This window comes from Schistocerca serialis, chromosome 8 (assembly GCF_023864345.2).
Source record: "Schistocerca serialis cubense isolate TAMUIC-IGC-003099 chromosome 8, iqSchSeri2.2, whole genome shotgun sequence".
Taxonomy (NCBI): domain Eukaryota; kingdom Metazoa; phylum Arthropoda; class Insecta; order Orthoptera; family Acrididae; genus Schistocerca; species Schistocerca serialis.
Window position 1 is genome coordinate 630448621 of NC_064645.1, and position 20004 is coordinate 630468624.

General features: G+C 39.8%; 1 protein-coding gene across 6 annotated transcripts in view; it reads left to right on the top strand.

Annotated features, from left to right (window-relative positions):
- Positions 1–20004, top strand: part of LOC126417188 (ral GTPase-activating protein subunit beta) — a 395509-nt gene that overhangs the window by 113062 nt on the left and 262443 nt on the right. For all 6 annotated transcript variants that reach the window (XM_050085090.1, XM_050085092.1, XM_050085093.1 and 3 more), the window contains one exon: positions 2890–2994. In XM_050085090.1, coding sequence (XP_049941047.1) covers positions 2890–2994 — 105 coding nt within the window. The remainder of the gene's footprint in view (positions 1–2889; positions 2995–20004) is intronic.

Here is a 20004-nt window from a genome sequence, read left to right on the forward strand (position 1 = left end):
CTTGTCGGCCAGTCAACAATCCAACCTAGTGCCACCTATCCATGCCACCTGTTCTTTGCTTTCCTTTCCTTCCCCCTCCCCCCCCCCCCCCCACCCCCCCCTCCCCCCACCTAATGTGTATCACAGCTGTGGATTCCGCATGGTGTCTGTTCATTTGAACATGTTCAAAGGAACAGACACCACATATTCACGTAAGTAATTTGCCTCAATGAGCAATGAAGCCACCATCTTCAGGCAGATGCACAATTGTGTTCAACCTTCTGCAGGATTCTCAAAGCAGCAAGCATGGAGGACATGGATGGGGACTGTGGATTGGTGCTGCTAGGTGAGAGTGTGAATCAGCCTGGAGGTGTGCCAAGGTAGTCTGCGCAACAGAGATAAACGCTGTTTTCAGATGGCGCAGCAGTTAACACCACTGCCTGGTAAGCAGGAGATCCTGGGTTCGAATCCCAATCCAGCACGCATTTTCGTATGTCGTTGCAGATTACACATAAAGTCCTATCGCAGCTGACATCAGTAGTTCCTTCTCAGTATCGTAGCTGTGGATTCCGTGTGGTGTCTGTTCTTTCAGACATGTCTGAAGGAACAGACACCACCCATTCATATGTATTACTTCACAGCCATTTTGTAGGGTCAACCATAGGCTATTGGATTATTTAATAATGGAAACACTAAGATTTTAATTTCAAGCAATTTTCTGTTTTCAAAGCTGACATATCCCGAGGATGAATTTAGATTCACAAAACTGCCTCACAAATAAATTAGATGAGAACACAGTATTTTTTCCCATTGTTAGATGTGAAATTGTTCTGCAAGTAACTGATAGAAGATTCCATTACAAAGACTATCGAAATATTTAGATATGTTTTCTTATTTATAGAATGTAAGATAAATCATTGGGAATTATAGCTACAGAGGGGCTGAATTTTATACTTTAGATTATCTTGTTCACGTTCATAGACTCTTTGTGTAATTTTATCTCTTGGAAACTTCCTTTATTTTGTGTAAACTGTTCCTTTTTATGAGTTTCTGTTCACACTCTTAAGTAAAATGTCTCATTAAAAGATATTGTCTCATGTTCAGGGTGCTCTAATAATCACAGCTGCAGGAAAGTGTAACTTTTACTATCACTGTTAACGTTTACATAATAGATAAAGCTGCATTTAATGATACCATATTTATAATTATAGTATCATGTTTAAAATAGTGTGCTGAAACGAAGTGGATACAAACAAAACTATTATTACAGAATAATTATCTTTGCAGAGGTAATGGCATCAAACCAGTCTTCAGATTGAATACCACAAGGACATCAACATTTTGTCATACTAATTTATTTTATATGTGTCATTTAATTTTTGGCCTGTTGTAATGTTTGCTGAATGGTAGTTCTAAATTAGCTTGTTGCTGTTTGTGCTTGGTTAGAAATGGATGTAGCTCTTACAGATATACTGATTAATGGAGTACGATATGATCATGAACAGCCTCATGTAATTAGTTGTTGTACCGATTCTTAAAGTATGACATTGGACACAGAACATTCTAGAGCATGGTGAATCTTTAAATGTCAATAATTTGGTAGATGATAGCCATATGTCTGTGGCAATTATTCAGCAAGGTGGTCCAGCGGTAAGACACCTGGTTTGTATTCACAAAGGCAGTGGTTCAAGTCCCAGTCTTGGCAACCTGATTAAGTGTTTGTATACTTTGCCTAAATTGCTTAAGGCAAATGATGGTCCCTCCGAAATACACACACCTGATTTCTTCCTATCCCCACTCTACTCCAAGTTTGTGCTCTGTCTTTAATAGTCTCATAGTCAACAGGGTGGATATTCCGTGAAACATTTCTCCTTTATTAAATGATAGTTTCATACTGCCTCATACCCTTCCCAGAAATTAATCAGTATGGCCTTTATCCATGCAGCCTCCAGTATATTTGTATTTCACAGGATTGCTGTTCCTGAAATCTATTTGAATGCCACGATTTTAGGGTGAATCACAGATATTTTGATTAAAGTGTTTGTGCGCCTCACATTTTTTACCTGTTGTCTTCATAGAGAAGTGGTTTAGCTTCCTATTATCAATGTCTTTTCACTATATTTTTACCTTATTTTATTCTTGTTGAAATTACTTGATTACTTTCCATATTTTTTATTTGTGACCTTGCACCTCCACCTTTTTAGCCATTCTTGACCTCTCTCCAGGTCACAATTCCATAACATTTTGTTTATTCAAACAGTTTTTTTTCCTGCTACACAACTGATTTATGTCTGAGCTCCTACCAATTAAAAGTTGTTTGCCTTCCTTTTCCATTATTAGCTTGATTCCCCATGTTTGTACTGCACAACTAGGTAACATAAAAATACTAGTTGCAAGATCAAAGTAATCATTTATTCTATCCAGAACAATATGATTGATGCTCACAGCTTCATTTAAAAGGAAGTGTTGAGTTTGAAAGTTTGTGTATCTGGTAGATTACATCCATTTCTATCAAGCAAATTTAAAAAAAGTTGTGCATTATAGGGACTAACATTTGTTGCTATCTTGTTTCCAATACTGCCGACATTGATGTGCTTAACTTATCCTAACATGAATAGTGAGTATGTTTGTAGGACTAGTGTTATTCAGTAATGTGATGCTTATGAGAAGTGGAGGTAGTCTTTGTGACTCTATACCTTACAGTTTTTGTGTAAAATGTTGCAAGAAAAGATGCCTGCTTTCAAATTTACTGTAAAGTACTATTTAGAGTGGAGTCAAATTGTTTTAGTGTCATTGTCTTATAATTTTATTGTTGACCTTCAGCTCATTCTGTATGTTGGTTTATGTTTAACTAGCATCCATTAATGCCAGTTTCTATTAACTTTATGTCAATGTTGCTACTGTTGTCAGGAATGCCAAAAGCCTCTCTCATTGGTCTGACAAGCAGTCGCGCATCAACAGTTCAGACACCATCCACCCCAAATTCTGGTCCATCATCTGCCTCTAGCTTGCCATGTAAGTGTACTTACCAGGACTGACTGTCTTCAGATTCATATGTTACTTCACATTGGCTTCCAACCAAGTTACTTTCTGCAGTGATTGTATTAATTCGGAGTTATGTTTCAGAACTTAAGAGAGAATTTTTCCATCTGGAGTTTATTGTATGTTATTTGCACAGAGCTACAGTCACAATAAGCCGCAAAACAGTAATTATTGAGGAGATGACAAAGGCAAGCCAGATTATGTGAGAGTCACTGCCAGTTAGAAATCCATTCAAGTGAAGCAGTAGTCAATTATTACAAGCACAGTCCAAAGTTCAAAAGAGCAGCCACTTTGAGATATCACAAAACGATAACACAGGCCAATGATGGAAAAACTTTTTTGCTGAAAATACCTTATTCTTATATTTTTTAGGGTGATAAATCCAAATATGATACTTAAAAAACTATATCACCCACCATTTATTCACATTTTTCAGTTAAATTTATTAAATTAAGTGATGTTTTAACGAATTTAACAGCTTTTATGTATTTAAAATAATTTAAAAAGGAGGTGTATTGAATGTGGATGACGTTGGCAGCACTACTGAAAAACATTTGCTGCCAAAAAAAGATCGATTCTATTTTTGTGTCAACAGATGGTGTTTTGTTTACAGTCAACCTTACCTCACTTTACCATTTCCTGTACATGTGCTCAGTACAATGTCTAATCATGGTTGTAAAAACCCTGCTGACAGTTTTTGTTATATTTGTGGTGAATTTGTGATTAAAAAACACCAAAGAAACATTACAGACTTTGGGAAAAAGGTTTATCTATCATACTTTGGATCCAGACTTGGTGATCAAGATAAATCTTGGGCGCTGCATAAGGTATGTTATGTGCCTGTTGAAGATCTGAGAAAATGGTCCAAAAAGGAGAAAACAGCCTACAGATTTGCTGTTCCTATGATATGGAGGGAGCCAAAAAATCATTCTGATGATTGCTGCTTTTGCAGTGTTGATATTACTGGTCATAATTCGAAAAACAAGAAGGTAATAAGCTACCCTAATCTTCTGTCCGCCATCCGACCAGTAGGGTATGGGGTAGATCAGTAAGACATGGTGTAGATTTGCCGGTTCCTGAACCACCAGATGATTTAAATTCTATTCCAACAGAAGTATTTTCTGATGAACAATGTGATTTAGATGAACCAGATGATGATGAATTCCATTGTAATACAGAAAGTCTAGAGCCCAAATTGTTTACTCAGACCGAGCTTAACGATTTGGCTAGGGATCTGGGCTTAACGAAAGAAAAAGCTGAATTGCTTGGCTCTAGATTAAAAGACAAGAACTTATTGGCAGTTGGAACCAGCATATACATGTATAGAAAGAGAGAGCAGCAATTTTCCAAGTTTTTTTCAACAAGAAGGTGATTTAGTGTACTGCTCAGACGTTCCCGATCTGATGAATGAGTTTGGTATTGAATACAAAAAGGAAGACTGGAGGCTCTTTATTGATTCATCCAAAACTAGTTTAAAGGCTGTTTTATTACACATTGGTAACATGTTGGACATTCTGTACATATGAAAGAAAGCTATGAAAACCTAGAAATAGTGCTAAATAAAACAGGCTATTCTGCTCATGGTTGGATGATATGTGGCGATCTAAAAGTAACATGCATGCTCCTTGGTCAGCAAGGTGACTTTACAAGATTTGCACATTTCTTGTGTGAATAGGACAGTAGGGGTAGGGATCAACACTGGTGCAGAAAAAACTGGCCTTTGAGAGTATTTAAAACTTGGTGAGAAGAACATTCTATGCAAAAACCTTGTAGATCCAAAATATGTACTCCTACCACCACTCCGTATAAAGTTAGGCCTAATGAAACAGTTTGTAAAGGCCTTTCAGAAGCTAAACTAAAAGAAGGCATCTTTTCCAGACCTGACATTAGAAAATTGATGTTTGATGTTAACTTTGAATCCACAATGACCTTAAATGAGAAACAATCATGGGTATCATTCAAGTAAGTCATTACAAAGTTCTTAGGACATGAGAAAGACCCAGAATATGTTTCTATTATAGCTACAATGTTAAAGAAGTTAAAAACTTTAGGATGTTTAATGAACCTGAAAGTTCACTTTTTGAACAGTCACCTTGATTACTTCCCGGGCAATATGGGAGATGCTAGTGAGAAGCAAGGAGAATGTTTTCACCAGGACATTGAAGTGATGGAAAAATGCTGCCAAGGTTGCTTGAACACCAACATGATGGGGGGCTACTGTTGGTCACTTCACCGAGAAGTTCAGCAAGCAACTCGTCATAGAAAAAGCTACACAAGAAGCTTCAAAGAAAAAAGAGAAAGAAAATACAGATCAGTTCCAGCTGACAAGTGAAACCTCTATTAACCCATATCATTGTTTTAAGTAGCTTACTGTAAATACAAACCATGCTTATGTTGTAACAAAGCATTTCATTAATTTCCTCATTTACTGTATAGCATAGGATTTTTATACTATATAATAAAAAGGATATTGCTCGAAAAGCATGGTTGATACAAAAAAACTAAGGCTAGATTTGGATTCAGCTCATAAAAATCTATAAAGATCAGCTATGAAAGTAAAAAAAAAAAGTTTTTAAAATTTTTTTTTCGTTAGCCTTTGTAATTGGGAACAGCATTAAGAGTGACCAAACTAGCTGGTTATAACCATTTATAGTCCAGAATTTACTTGAGATGTCTGGTCATGCGTACAACCCATGGAACAAGCTTTCTATAATGTGTCATCTGCTGGAAGCTTATCTACAGAAATAGTGACATTCAGAGACTCAGTATGGGTGAAAAGTGCGTTGTCTGGAGGCAACCTGCTCCTACACACTCCAGCAGAATGTCTATTTTCAAATCAGTATCAGGCCAGGGTACAGTATCATTCATTAATGTGTGTGGTGCTTGCTATTGAAATCAACTGTTTTGTAATCATCAAAATGAGTAGTAGTATGCTGTGATGACCTAGTCAGTAGCACCAGGGCTGCAGGCCTGAAGTTTCTCTCTTGATGAGGGGAAGTTTTTTGTTTTTGGGCAGCACCATGGAGAGTAGTATAGGATTCTCTGGAATTAGTGCTGGATATTGGCATGGCCCCATTTGGGGCTGTAGTTGGCTGATGAGTTAGCTGGGTGCTAGTTGGAGAGGCATCATTTGAAGTCTCACCTGGTACTGGGACAGCAGTTTATGGGCATAGGTTTACAGTGGGTTTATGGTTGAAATGCATACCTGTGACCAACTGAACTAAGCCTAGTTTTTTCCTGAGCTGGTACAGTGGATGCATGTGTTAGCAACCCACAAGGTAATTCTGTGTAATAGTTTAGTTTCCCTAGAAACTATTGAAGTTCCTTTTGGTTGGTGGGTTAAGGCAGAAAAATAAGTAAAATCGACAGCTATAAAATTCTTTGGCAATTGAGCCAAAAAATAAAGTGTTGAACAGTGAACAGTGTGATTTTTAAATATAGATTGAAGTAGTTTCTTCTTAAAAACTCTTTCTATATCAAAAAGGGATTTATGAATAGGAGAAAAGGGGAGTTACAGATCAGTTTGAAGAAATTTTGGGCTTGTGCCTGGTGGTTGTTAACTGTACTCCTCAAAATTCGGACTGGGCACCTTGGGCACCTGCCAGTCATCCTCCTGTGAGCTGACAAATACTGACAAAAATGTCCTCTATTCCACAGTATGTGTAGTGCAGTCTGAGTATCTGTGCATTAGTCAAGATCATGGTGACAAATGGACCACACTACCCAGCAGCAGCACCGTCATGGGTGACACTATGGAACTCAGCTTTCCTTAGCATTACCGCTTGCTGCAGCCATTGGCGTACTATGTTATCTTCGATTAGAGTAAGTTGTGGAGATGATAGGGTTCCACACCAGGAGAGTAGAAAGTTATGTACGTAGCTTTCTCTGTGGGCTTTTATAATTAAAGTTAGTAGCACTAGGACCTTCAACCCATTACATGCAGTCTCCCATCCTTCATCAAAGACACCAACCATTTTCTCGAACACCTGGAATCCTTACCCAATCCGTTACCCCCAAAAACCATTCTTGTAACCATTGATGCCACTTCCTTATACACAAATATCCCGCACGTCCAGGGCCTTGCTGCGATGGAGCACTTCCTTTCACGCCGATCACCTGCCACCCTACCTAAAACCTCTTTCCTCATTACCTTAGCCAGCTTCATCCTGACCCACAACTTCTTCACTTTTGAAGGCCAGACATACCAACAATTAAAGGGAACAGCCATGGGTACCAGGATGGCCCCCTCGTACGCCAACCTATTCATGGGTCGCTTAGAGGAAGCCTTCTTGGTTACCCAAGCCTGCCAACCCAAAGTTTGGTACAGATTTATTGATGACATCTTCATGCTCTGGACTCACAGTGAAGAAGAACTCCAGAATTTCCTCTCCAACCTCAACTCCTTTGGTTCCATCAGATTCACCTGGTCCCACTCCAAATCCCATGCCACTTTCCTTGATGTTGACCTCCACCTGACAAATGGCCAGCTTCACACGTCCGTCCACATCAAACCCACCAACAAGCAACAGTACCTCCATTATGACAGCTGCCACCCATTCCACATCAAACGGTCCCTTTCCTACAGCCTAGGTCTTCGTGGCAAACGAATCTGCTCCAGTCCGGAATCCCTGAACCATTACACCAACAACCTGACAACAGCTTTCGCATCCCGCAACTACCCTCCCGACCTGGTACAGAAGCAAATAACCAGAGCCACTTCCTCATCCTCTCAAACCCAGAACCTCCCACAGAAGAACCACAAAAGTGCCCCACTTGTGACAGGATACTTTCCGGGACTGGATCAGACTCTGAATGTGGTTCTCCAGCAGTGATACGACTTCCTCAAATCCTGCCCTGAAATGAGATCCATCCTTCATGAAATCCTCCCCACTCCACCAAGAGTGTCTTTCCGCCGTCCACCTAACCTTCGTAACCTCTTAGTTCATCCCTATGAAATCCCCAAACCACCTTCCCTACCCTCTGGCTCCTACCCTTGTAACCGCCCCTGGTGTAAAACCTGTCCCATGCACTCTCCCACCACCACCACCTACTCCAGGCCTGTAACCCGGAAGGTGTACACGATCAAAGGCAGAGCCACGTGTGAAAGCATCCACGTGATTTACCAACTGACCTGCCTACACTGTGACGCATTCTATGTGGGAATGACCAGCAACAAACTGTCCATTCGCATGAATGGACACAGGCAGACAGTGTTTGTTGGTAATGAGGATCACCCTGTGGCTAAACATGCCTTGGTGCACGGCCAGCACATCTTGGCACAGTGTTACACCGTCCGGGTTATCTGGATACTTGCCACTAACACCAACCTATCTGAACTCCGGAGATGGGAACTTGCTCTTCAATATATCCTCTCTTCCCGTTACCCACCAGGCCTCAATCTCCGCTAATTTCAAGTTGCCGCCACTCATACCTCACCTGTCATTCATCATCATCTTTGCCTCTGCACTTCCGCCTCGACTGACATCTCTGTCCAAACTCTTTGTCTTTAAATATGTCTGCTTGCGTCTGTATATGTGTGGATGGATATGCCTGTGTGTCTGCGAGTGTATACCCGTCCTTTTTTCCCCCTAAGGTAAGTCTTTCCGCTCCCGGTATTGGAATGACTCCTTACCCTCTCCCTTAAAACCCAAATCCTTTCATCTTTCCCTCTCCTTCCCTCTTTCCTGACGAAGCAACCGTTGGTTGCGAAAGCTAGTATTTTGTGTGTATGTTTGTGTTTGTTTGTGTGTCTATCGACGTGCCAGCGCTTTCGTTTGGTAAGTCACATCATCTTTGTTTTTACATATATTTTTTCCAAAGTTGAAACTGAATTTGTCTGGGAACTTATCTGGATGCAAGTAACAGGTCTGTGTGAACTCAAGGTAATTATCGAATGTCTTTACTGGCCACCTGATTCTGCTGTTACAATTTGAGATTCATTCAATGGAGGTTTATGCTATGTAGTGTTGACATATCCAGATCATGTAATATTAGTTGGAGGTGACTTTAACCTACAATTTATAGACTGGATCATTCATGGGTTCATTTCCGTTGGAAAGGGCAGGTAGTCTTGTGAAGTAGTTTTGAACACATTTTCCGAAAACTATCTGGAGCAGCTAGTTCAAGAGCCCTGCGCTCAATGGAAATATCTTATACCTCGAAGCTACAAAGAGGCTGATCTTACAGATGAGGTCATTACAGAGAAAGTATTTAATGAGCATGATGCCGTTGTAGTGATAGGGGTAACTAAAGTTAATAAATAAATCCATCAAGAAGGCTAGGAGAGTATTTGTGTTAGAAAGATCACATAAGCAGTTGCTTGCATCCCTTAGAAAATGAATGGATATGATTTAGTTCTAATATGATGGACATAGAGCATTTATAGCCGAAGTTTAAACAGATTGTGCTGAGTAAGTGGATTAAGGATAGAAAAGACCCACTGGGGTTTTATACCAAAATTTGGAAACTTTTGGGAATGCGGAGACTGTTGTACTTTTTGTTCAGAAAAGAACATGCAAATGATGGTAGTAAGTATAGATTCATCATCTTGTAAAAGTATTGATGTGTAAAGCATACAACAGCTTCCATCATCATATAGTAGGAAGAGATCTTGCTGAGAACCTAAGAAAATTCTGGCCCTATTTAAAATTTTAAGTGGGTTAAGCTTCTGCTCAGTTACTTGTTGTTTTGTCTGGTGTGTCAATAGAAGACCATAAAATGAAAGCTGAAGTTTTAAATTATGCATTTAAGAAATCATCCGTGCAGGATGATTGTTCAAGCAATCAGTCGTTTGACCTGCACCCAGGCCACCATACAGAGGATATAATAATAGGCATCTCTTGCATTGAGAAGCAACTGAAAGAGTTGAAAACAAACACGGCATCAGGTCTGGATGGAATCCCAGTTCAGTTTTACAGAGAGTACTCTGCAGCAATGGCCCCTTACTTGTCTTGCATTTGTTGTGCATCCCTTCCATTGCAGAGTCCTGAGCTACTGGAAAAAAGTACATGTGACTCCTGTATATAAATATGGTTAAAGAATGGATCCACAAAATTACAGAGCAATCTCCTTATCATTGGTATGCTGCAGAATTCTTAAACATATCCTAAGTTCGAATATAATAAATTTCCTTGAGACAGAAAAAGCTTCTGTCCACAAATCAGCATAGACTTGAAAAGCATGCTTGTGCGAAACTCAGCTTTCCCTTTTCTCACATGACATCCTGTGAACCCTGGACGAAGGGCCATGATATCCTGCGAACCCTGGATGAAGGGCCGTGATATCCTGCAAACCCTGGGCGAAGGGCAACAGGGAGATTCATATTCCTAGGTTTCTGGAAAGTGTTTGAAATGGCGCCCCACTGCAGACTGTTAATGAAGGTATAAGCATACAGAATAGGTTTGTAGATATGTGACTGACTTGAAGACTTCGTAAGTGAGAGAACCTAGTATGTTGTCCTTGATGGCAAGTATTCATCAGAGTCAAAGGTACTGTCAGGAGTGTGCCCTAGGGAACTGTGATAGGACTGCTCATGTTCTCTGTGTACATAAATTATGTGACAAACAGGGTGAGCAGCAATCTGTGGCTATTTTGTGATGACATTGTGTTGTCCGGAAGGTGTCACGGTTGGGTGACTGTAGGATACAGGTTGACGTAGTCGATTGGATGAATGACGGTGTGCTCTAAATGTAGAAAAATGTAAGTTAATAAGGATAAGTAAGAAAAACAATCCCATAACATTCAAATACAGCATTAGTACTATGCTGCATGACACTGTCTTGTAAGTTAAACTTTTAGGCGTAATGTTGCAAAGCTATATGAAATGGAATGAGCCTGTGAGAATTGTGGTAGGAAAACCGACTGATTGACTTCCATTTATCAGGAGAATTTTAGGAAAGCGTAGCTCATCAGTGAAGAAGACCACATACAGAACACTAGTGTGACCCATTCTTGAGTACTGCTCATATGTTTGGGATGCCCACCAGGGAAGATTAAAGGATGGCATCAAAGCAGTTCTGATGTGGGCTGCTAGGTTTGTTACCCATAGCTTCGATCAACATGTAAGTATTACATAGATGCTTCATGAACTCAAATGGGAATCCACGTGGGGAAGATAATGCTCTTTTCACCAAACACTGTTGAGTAAATTTAGAGAACTGACACTTGAAGCTGACTGCAGAGCAGTTCTAATGCCACCATGGTCCAGTTCACATATAGACTACAAAGACAGGAGAAGAAAAACTAGGGCTCATATGGAGGCATGTAGACAGTTGTTTTTCCCTCAGTCTCTTTGCGAGTGGAACAGGAAAGAAAATGACTAGTAATGTTACAAGGTACCCTCTGCCATGCACCACATGATGGCGTGTGGAGCATGCATGTAGATTTAAATGTAGATCCAACTGGTAGCTGCTGTAATGATTAATCATTTTTTTCTGCTTTGCATATTGCCACAGATTCTTTGATAATGGAGTCCCAACTTGGTGTTGCCGTAGCCAAAATTAAGGTTTCATCATACTACATTAAAAGTCTAGTGGAGATACAGTGTTTAGTAATAACAGACTTGCTTGGTGCAGCGTTCTTCCAGGGTGCGTGTGGTCTGGCCTATTTAAGCCATAGTACACTTGCAAGCTGTTTTATAAATTCCAATTTTCTGCAATAATTGTCTTTCAGTGATCCCGGCAGGTTGGCAATCTTAGATGATGGCCCATAAACCACTTTCACATGAAAATTGTGGAGGATTCTTGCTATTTTAAATGAAATGTTGCCAAGAAAGGGTAGAAAAGCTAGACTTATGTCAGCATGCTCTTCTGTTTATGCCCTTCCTTGTTCTTGGTTTTAACTAATAATGACCTGTTAATCTGCTGGGTAGACGATTCATTTTACCTGAACACTGGATTTAGGTGTGTGAGCTCTGTAGGTGAACTATCTGCATCTGACTCTGTGTGAGATTGGGTTTAAAGCACATTATAGATTGCAACTGTTGATGACAGCTCAACTCAACGGTTGCAAATACAAATCAGTATGAGTGGTCTTGTGATAAATTTAATGCCTCAGAGAGCCATCATTCTTCCATATAACCTGTTAGCTTTGATGTAATATCTCTTTACAAAGATCCCTCTCAGAGATTCTTGGGCGCTCATTGGTAGTGTGCTTCAGGTGGGATATCACCGCTTTGCTTTGGAACAGTCTTTCGTCAACCTGTTTTATGTTCAACCATGAATATTTTGAGCAGACTGATGGCATCGCCATTTGTAACCCTGCACTTGAATCAGTGGCCATTAAACCAATTGCATTATAGAAGTGTGTGGACAATACTTCCGTAGTGTTGCCTCAAGGAGAAGATACATTAATGGAGTTTATACATCACTTCATCTCCATTCATAAGAACGTCTGGTTCACAATGAAATTAGAGTAAGATAATCATTTCCCTTACCTGAATGTTCTGGTTAGAAGGTCTCTGCAGCATCCAGTTTATCACAAACCCACTCAGACTGATTTGTATTTACAGTTGTCGAGCTGTCATCACTGGTCGCAAACTGTGAGGGTGCTTGAAACCTTGTACACAAAGCTCACACACTCTCGAAGGTAGATAGTTTGCCTCAAGAGCTTGCTCCCTAATGACAGTGTTCAGGGAAAAGGGGTATTCTACCTGACATTTTAACAAGGCACTATCAGTTAAAACGAAGAACCAAGAAGCGAGTAAGGAGGAGAGCATGCCTTTTGTTGGCAATAAAACAGCGTGAGTCCTTTGCAATTTTCAGGTAAAATTGGCTTTCTGCCTACGATTTAAGACTGCGGATCTGCTGGGATCAGTGAAGGACAATTTGTTATTGCAGAAGGCTGGCCAAACCACACACACTATGGAAGAATGCTCCACCAAATATCAACACTGCAGATGCCTTTTGTAGGCAAACAAGCCCACTATTATCAAAAACTGTATCCCCACCAGACATTCAATGGTGCATGATAAGACCGTAACTTTGGCCACACAACTTCTTTCTGGGACTCCATTACTAAAGAATCTGTGGAAATGTGCCTGGTGAATAATCTGGTGAGCTGTGACAGTGGCTACCAGCTGGATAATGTGTACATCCTTATCATCTCCACGATTTGCTCTAATCGAAGACAGAGTATGCTGATGGCTGCGGCTAGTGACAATGCTTGAGGACAGCTGAGTTCCATAGTTCCACCACCAAGGGCACTACCAGTGGATAATGTGGTCTGTCTGTCACCATGGTCTTGACATATGTGTGGAACACTCACAGCACTCTATATATTGTGGAACTAATGATGTCTTTTTCAGTCTTTCGTGGCTAATGTGAGAGTGACTGGCAGGTGCCTAGTGAAAATACTGCGGAGTATAGTTGATGACAACCAGATGCAAGTCTTAAATTTCTTCAAAGTCTCAACTTGGTGATAAAATCATAAAATTCACTGTTACCGTCTTGTAAATGGCTAACTTGTAGTCACATAAATATTTTTCTTTAGAAAGTTTGTTCAAATTTAGTTCAGCTGTCATATTAGACACCTTAGTGTGTGCTGTAAACATGATTTATAGAAAATATTAATGTGGTCCTGGAGGAATCCACAAATGTGTGATCAGCACTGAACACGTTTTGTAGCTTTTTGATAAGAGTAGGGAGATTCTGGATGAGATTAATGATATGTTGTACAAGATGTTTGAAGGAGGGCTGAAATATAACAGGAATGATGGAAACTCAAAATGTAATCATTTATAATGATACAGTTTCTGATAACAAGGAAGCCTCATTTAAAGGCAGCTGTGGAGATATAAGTACAGGGGACAAAAATTTAGTCACGCCTAGGAGGCATCAGGCTAAAACTGTGTAACACCACCTCTAGTTTTGACAATGGCCTCAGTTCGGCAAGAAACAAAGCCAAGTGTGCTTCAGGTACGCCATATCCAGCTGAAGCCACACATAGATGATTGCATCCTGTAGAGTTATCAAATTGTGCGGCTGTTAATTACTATGTTTCACCCAATGTTCCCAATAATTCCATAAATTTTTTGTGGGATTAAGATCAGTTGATTTCAGGAACCAACTGAGGCGTGGTAGTTAAAAGTGGTAATCAAAACAGGGATGTAAGCATTCAACAAAAAAACACCCCCCAAAATGTCACAGAACTCTGCAGCCTTAACTGCACTTCCCACACACAATGAATTCATCATTGAGCCACCAGTGCACTCACTGCATTGCGTCATTTGAAACACCTGAGAATTGATGTGGACCTACATTCAATGATAGCATCAGTTCCAAAAGAGTTTGAAAGTGATTGTCATTACAAGGTGTGACATTTGCATCCATTCTCTTTTGATTAAGATTTTTTTATGACCACTGTTGTTATGCTGTGCTATTGGCTGTGAATGATAGATGTATTGGACAGTCAACTTTGATACACCAACTTTATTCATGGGGTAGTCATGGGTATGATCAAATAGAATAGCTCCTTTCTACCATTCTGTCACATCTCCATGTCTACCCACCTTACTGGACTGATTCCATACAGTCAACTAACATGTACATGTCACTTAATTGCCATGACTTACATCAGCAGTGAAGGGTCAAGTAATAATGTGGCACCAGCGCTGCATCCCCTACAGCACTCGATAGTGATCTGTATGCTCTTTTAAGGGTGAAACTAATATTTAGCCTGGTAACATTACTAGCCAGTGTTTAATTTGGTGAGTAGTTATTGTGGGTGGGTAACAGAGTGGATGTCAATGAATGTTTTTTTGTTAATTATAGACAAGAATGTACAAGGGTGGTTTCAAAAGTTCTCGGAATCACCACAAGAGGTCAGCACTAGTGCAACGAGTTGTTCATGTGATATTTATTGGACTGTTGCCTATAAACATGTGCCACGTCAGTGCTCTTGGAAGAGAGCTATGGCAGTGATGTGGCTCTGTTGTTGCTCCCGCGTAGTGATTTGCAAAGATGGAAAAAATCGAGATTCGAGCAGTGACTAAGTACTTCGTAAAGCAAGGTATGAAAGCAGAGGAAATTCATGCCCGATTTCCAGAATACACTGAGGGCCTCTGCTCCTTCATATTCAACTGTTGCCAAGTGGACGAATGAATTTAAATTTGATCAGGAGAGCTTAGATGATGATCCACGCAGTGGTCAGCCAAGATGTGTCACAACTCCAGAAATCATTGCAATATTGCACAAAATGGTCATGGAGGATCACCGATTGAAAGTGCGTGAATGTGCTCGTGCTTGCCAGATGTTATCTGAAAGAGTCTATCACATTTTAACTGAAGAATTAGACATGAAAAATTTTCTGCAAGATGGGTGCTGCGACAAGTCAATGCGCACCCGCACACATGTGCTGGTGCCGTGGCAGAATTATATGAACTAAGGCATGAATTGTTGCCATGCCCACTGTATTCATCTGATGTGGCCCAGTCAGACTTCCATCTCTTCCCAAAACTGAAAATTTTTCTTGGTGGATGAAGATTCACTTCAAATGAAGAATTGATAGCCAGAGTTGACAACTATTTTGCAGGCCTGGAATAAAATCATTTTCGAGATGGGACAAAGGCCTTGGAACATCATTTGACCAAGTGCATTAATCTCCAAGGAGACTACATTGAAAAATAAAAAAGTTTTAGTGATGTAAGTACTTTTTTCTATCCCGTCCCGAGAACTTTTCAAATCACCCCCGTACCTATAATCTCTATTAGGGCAAGGATGTTGGAGGGAGAAACTCATACTAATTTTGTGAAAGAGCTGGGATTGAATGAAAGGAAGCATAATTTCTTACAAAATAAAAACAAAAACTATTGAAAAGCTGTGTTTATTGACCACCATACATACTACACCATGTTATAGTAGGTATCTATGACCTACAACACGCTTAACCGAGGGAATATGGTTTATATGAGATTTGTACATATTATTTAGCTGTCAGAAAGGTAACATTCCGTTACATGCTAATGCTTTGTGTGTTCACAATGAGTAGTTTTTGACATTGATGTGTGACATAAGAAAAAAAGCATTGAAAATTGGAAGTATAACACTATTGGAAGCTTTTATAACCTAAGGCCTTTTCATGTTAGTTGCATGGAGAACAGCACTACACAGTGCAATAATTTTCAGATTTCACTCTTGGTGCACTTACTTCCAATCAATATCAACCATAAGTTCTGAATTTCTTCAAATTGATAACTCTTAAATCTACTTTCAATCAGGGGTGAGATGTGAGATAGTTTATGAAGATCATAATTTATTTATTTATTTATTTATTTTTTCAGTGTTACGAAAAGGATAGATTGCTATTCACCATGTAGACAAGATAGCAGGGTAGAGTTGTAGGAGGGTGTAGTTCTGCTTGTGGGAGCAGGCAGGGACATGTTGAAGTCAGGGTAGGGGTGCTAGGTGCAATGAGCAGGTTTGGAGGAAAGAAGGGCAGCAGAAAAGAGAAGTAGAGGAGGGGGGGGGGGGGGGGGGAAGAGAGAGAGACATTTCATTTCAGGATTTCCTGTGCAAAGCATTTCCCTATTCAGTTATTGAAAAATGTGCTATCATAGTTTCCATGAGAATACTTAGAGATATGAAAATTACACTAGTTTACTAAGATAATTTGATTTATTTAGAACTGAGCACAGTAAATCAAATATGGTCATGTGCAGACACAGCCAGTATTTAAAAATAAGCAACATTACAAGTTCAAATGAATAGTAAAAGACACAAATCAGTTTTTTATGTATTTAATTGCCTCCTGGGTCACAGTGAGAAAGTTATATCACTAATCAGAGTAAGACAAATTGTTCGTGTATTGGCCCTACATTGACATTCTGTTGAAGATGTTTTTCCCCATTGGTAGAACATGTATGTATTGGCACCTCTTTTTACATATGAAGAACTGAGAACAAGGCAGTACTATTTCTGTACATCTACTGAGGAGAGCAAGGTCCCATCGTATTTGGGGTGGGTAAATGTTGATGATGGGGAGAGGGTGTTTTTTTTTTTTCTTTTTTTTTTAAGTCATCAATCTTCTGACTGGTTTTATGCAGCCTGCTACGAATTCCTCTCTTGTGCCGACCAACCTTTTCATCTCAGAGTAGCAGTTGCAACCTACGTCCTGATTATTTACTGGATGTACTCCAGTCTCTTGTCTTCTTCTACAGATTTTACCCTCTACAGTTCCCTGTAGTACCATGGAAGTTGTTCCCAGAAGTATTAACAAATGTCCTATCATCCTGTCTCTTCTTTTTGTCAGTGTTTTCCTTATATTCCTTTCATTGCCAGTTCTGTGGATAGCCTCTTCATTCCTTACCATACCAGTACACCTAACCTCCAGTGCTCTTTTGTAGCACAACATCTCAAATATTTTGATTCTGTTTTCCCACGGCCCATGTGTCACTACTGTATAATGCTATGCTCCAACCTTACATTCTCCAAAATTTCTTCCTCAAATTAAAGTCTATGTTTGATGCTAGTTGACTACTCCTGGCCAGGAATGCCCTTTTCACCAATGCTAGTCTGCTTCTTATGTCCTCCTTGCTACGTCCATTATTTTGCTGCCTAGTAGCAGAATTCCTGAACTTCATCTACTTTGTGAGCCCCAGTTCTTATGTTCTCATTTCTGCTACTTCTCATTCCTTTTGTCTTTCTTCGATTTACTCTCAATCCTTATTCTATATTCATTAGACTGTTTACTCCATTCAGTAGACCCTGTAATTCTTCTTTACTTTCAATGAGTATAGCAATATCATCAGCAAATCTTATCATTGATGTCTTTTCACCTTGAATTTAATCCTACTCTTGAACCTTTCTTCTATTTCCATCATTACTTCTTCAATGTTTAGATTGAACAGTTGGGGCGAGATCCTACATGCCTTTCTTACATCCTTTTTAATCTGAGCACTTCATTCTTGGTCTGCCAGTTTTATTGTTCCATATTGGTTTGTGCACATATTGTTTATTACCTGCCTTTCTCTACTCCTATTTTTCTCAGAATTTCAGACATCACGCATCTATTCTCATTGCTGAACATTTTCTCTGGGTCGGGACATCCTATGAACATGTCTTTATTTTTCTTTGGTCTTGCTTCCATTATCAAATGCAACATCAGCACTGCCTCTGTTGCTTTTACCTTTTTTAAACCGAAACTGATCGTTACCTGACAGATCCTCAATGTTCTTTTCCATTTTTTTTTTTGTGTATTATGCTTGTCAGCAACTTGGAAGCATGACCTGTTACGCTGATTGTGTGACTGTTCATGCACTTATCAATTTTTGCTGTCTTCAAAATTGTGTGGATGATGTCTTTCCAAGAGCATGGTGGTATATCGGCAGTCTCATACATTGTACATGCCAATGTGAATAGTTGTTTCGGTGCCACTTCCCCCAACTATTTTAGAAATTCTGAAGGAATGTTAACTATCCCTTCTGCCTTTTTTGATCTTAAGTCATCCAAAGCTCTTTCTAATTCAGCTTCTAATACTGTATCCCCAATCTCTTGTAAATCGACTCCTATTTCTTCTTCTATCATGTCAACAGACACGTCTTCCCCCTCATAGGGGCTTTCAGCATACCTCTCTCGTCTGCATTTAACAGTGGAATTCCCATTGCACTCTTAATTTTACCACTTTTGCTTTTAATTTTACCACTCTTGCTTTTAATTTTACCACTCTTGCTTTTAATTTCACCAAAGGTTGTTTTAGCTTTTCTGTCTGCTGAGTCAGTCCTTCTGACAGTAACATTCTTTTCTTGCCCCCCACTCCCACGATTTCCTTACATTTTTCATGTAGCCATTTCACCGTAGCTTCCCTGCACTTCCTTTTTATTTTGTTCCTAAGTGACTTCTGTTTCTGTATTCCTGAATTTCCCTGCACGTTTTTGTACTTGTGTTTTTTCGCAGTTACCTTTCTTGTACCTATGTTTTTGTTTCTAAATTCAGTGATTGCTCTTTTTAGAGATGTCCATTCCTCTTCGACTGAACTGTCTACTGAGCTATCCATTATCACAGTATTTATAACCTCAGAGGACTTCAAGCATATTTCCTCATTCCTTAACGCTTCCCTCTGCCACTTCTTTGTGCACTGATTCTTCCTGAATAATCTCTTAAATTTCAGCCTCCTCTTCATTATTACTAAATTGTGATCAGAGTCTATATCTGCTGCTAGTTATGCCTTACAATCCAGTATCTTATTTCGGAATCTCTGTCTGATCTTAATGTTATCTAAGTGTAGGGAGCAAATAGTTAGGTGTAGACCTTATTATTCCAGATTTTATCCACATGGTGTGGTTTAGTTCTGCATTGACATTTTTTACCTGGGCTCAGTCAATCCACTTTGGTGCATTAGATTCCACAGCCAGTGTAGAGCTCAAGAACCCCCTTGTGGGGATTTTTGCACAAAGTTGTTCTTTATTCATAGTTCTGCTGCAGTGTCCATTAGAAGTTGCTTGTAGCTTAATAGTTTTGCTCAGGGTCATACCAACCTATGTTGGGAGTTCCATTACAGGGAAGAATGATGTTCACAAAATGTACTGTAAGGTTGTTGTTGGCCAATCTGTTCTTGGAAGTGGGAACTAATGGCCTCTGTCCGGTTCTAGGCACTTCAGTCTGGAACCGCGTGACCGCTATGGTCGCAGGTTTGAATCCTGCCTCAGGCGTGAATGTGTGTGCTGTCCTTAGGTCAGTTAGGTTTAAGTAGTTCTAAGTTCTAGGGGACTGATGACCACAGATGTTAAGTCCCATAGTGCTCAGAGCCATTTGAACCATTAATGGCCTCTGTTGTGGTTGAACTAGATTGTAGCCTCTATTCTTCTGAAAATTCCTCTAATACCATCTCCAGCAATTTATACACTGCGCTGAGTAGTTTAATCAGGTAGTACCTGTGTGAATATTATTCGGTATGGCTGGCTTAAGTGTGGTAACTATTTGTGTTCTCTTGAGGACGTTCAGAATGTTTATAATTTCATTAATTCACCCAGAGCTGATGATTTTGGTGGCA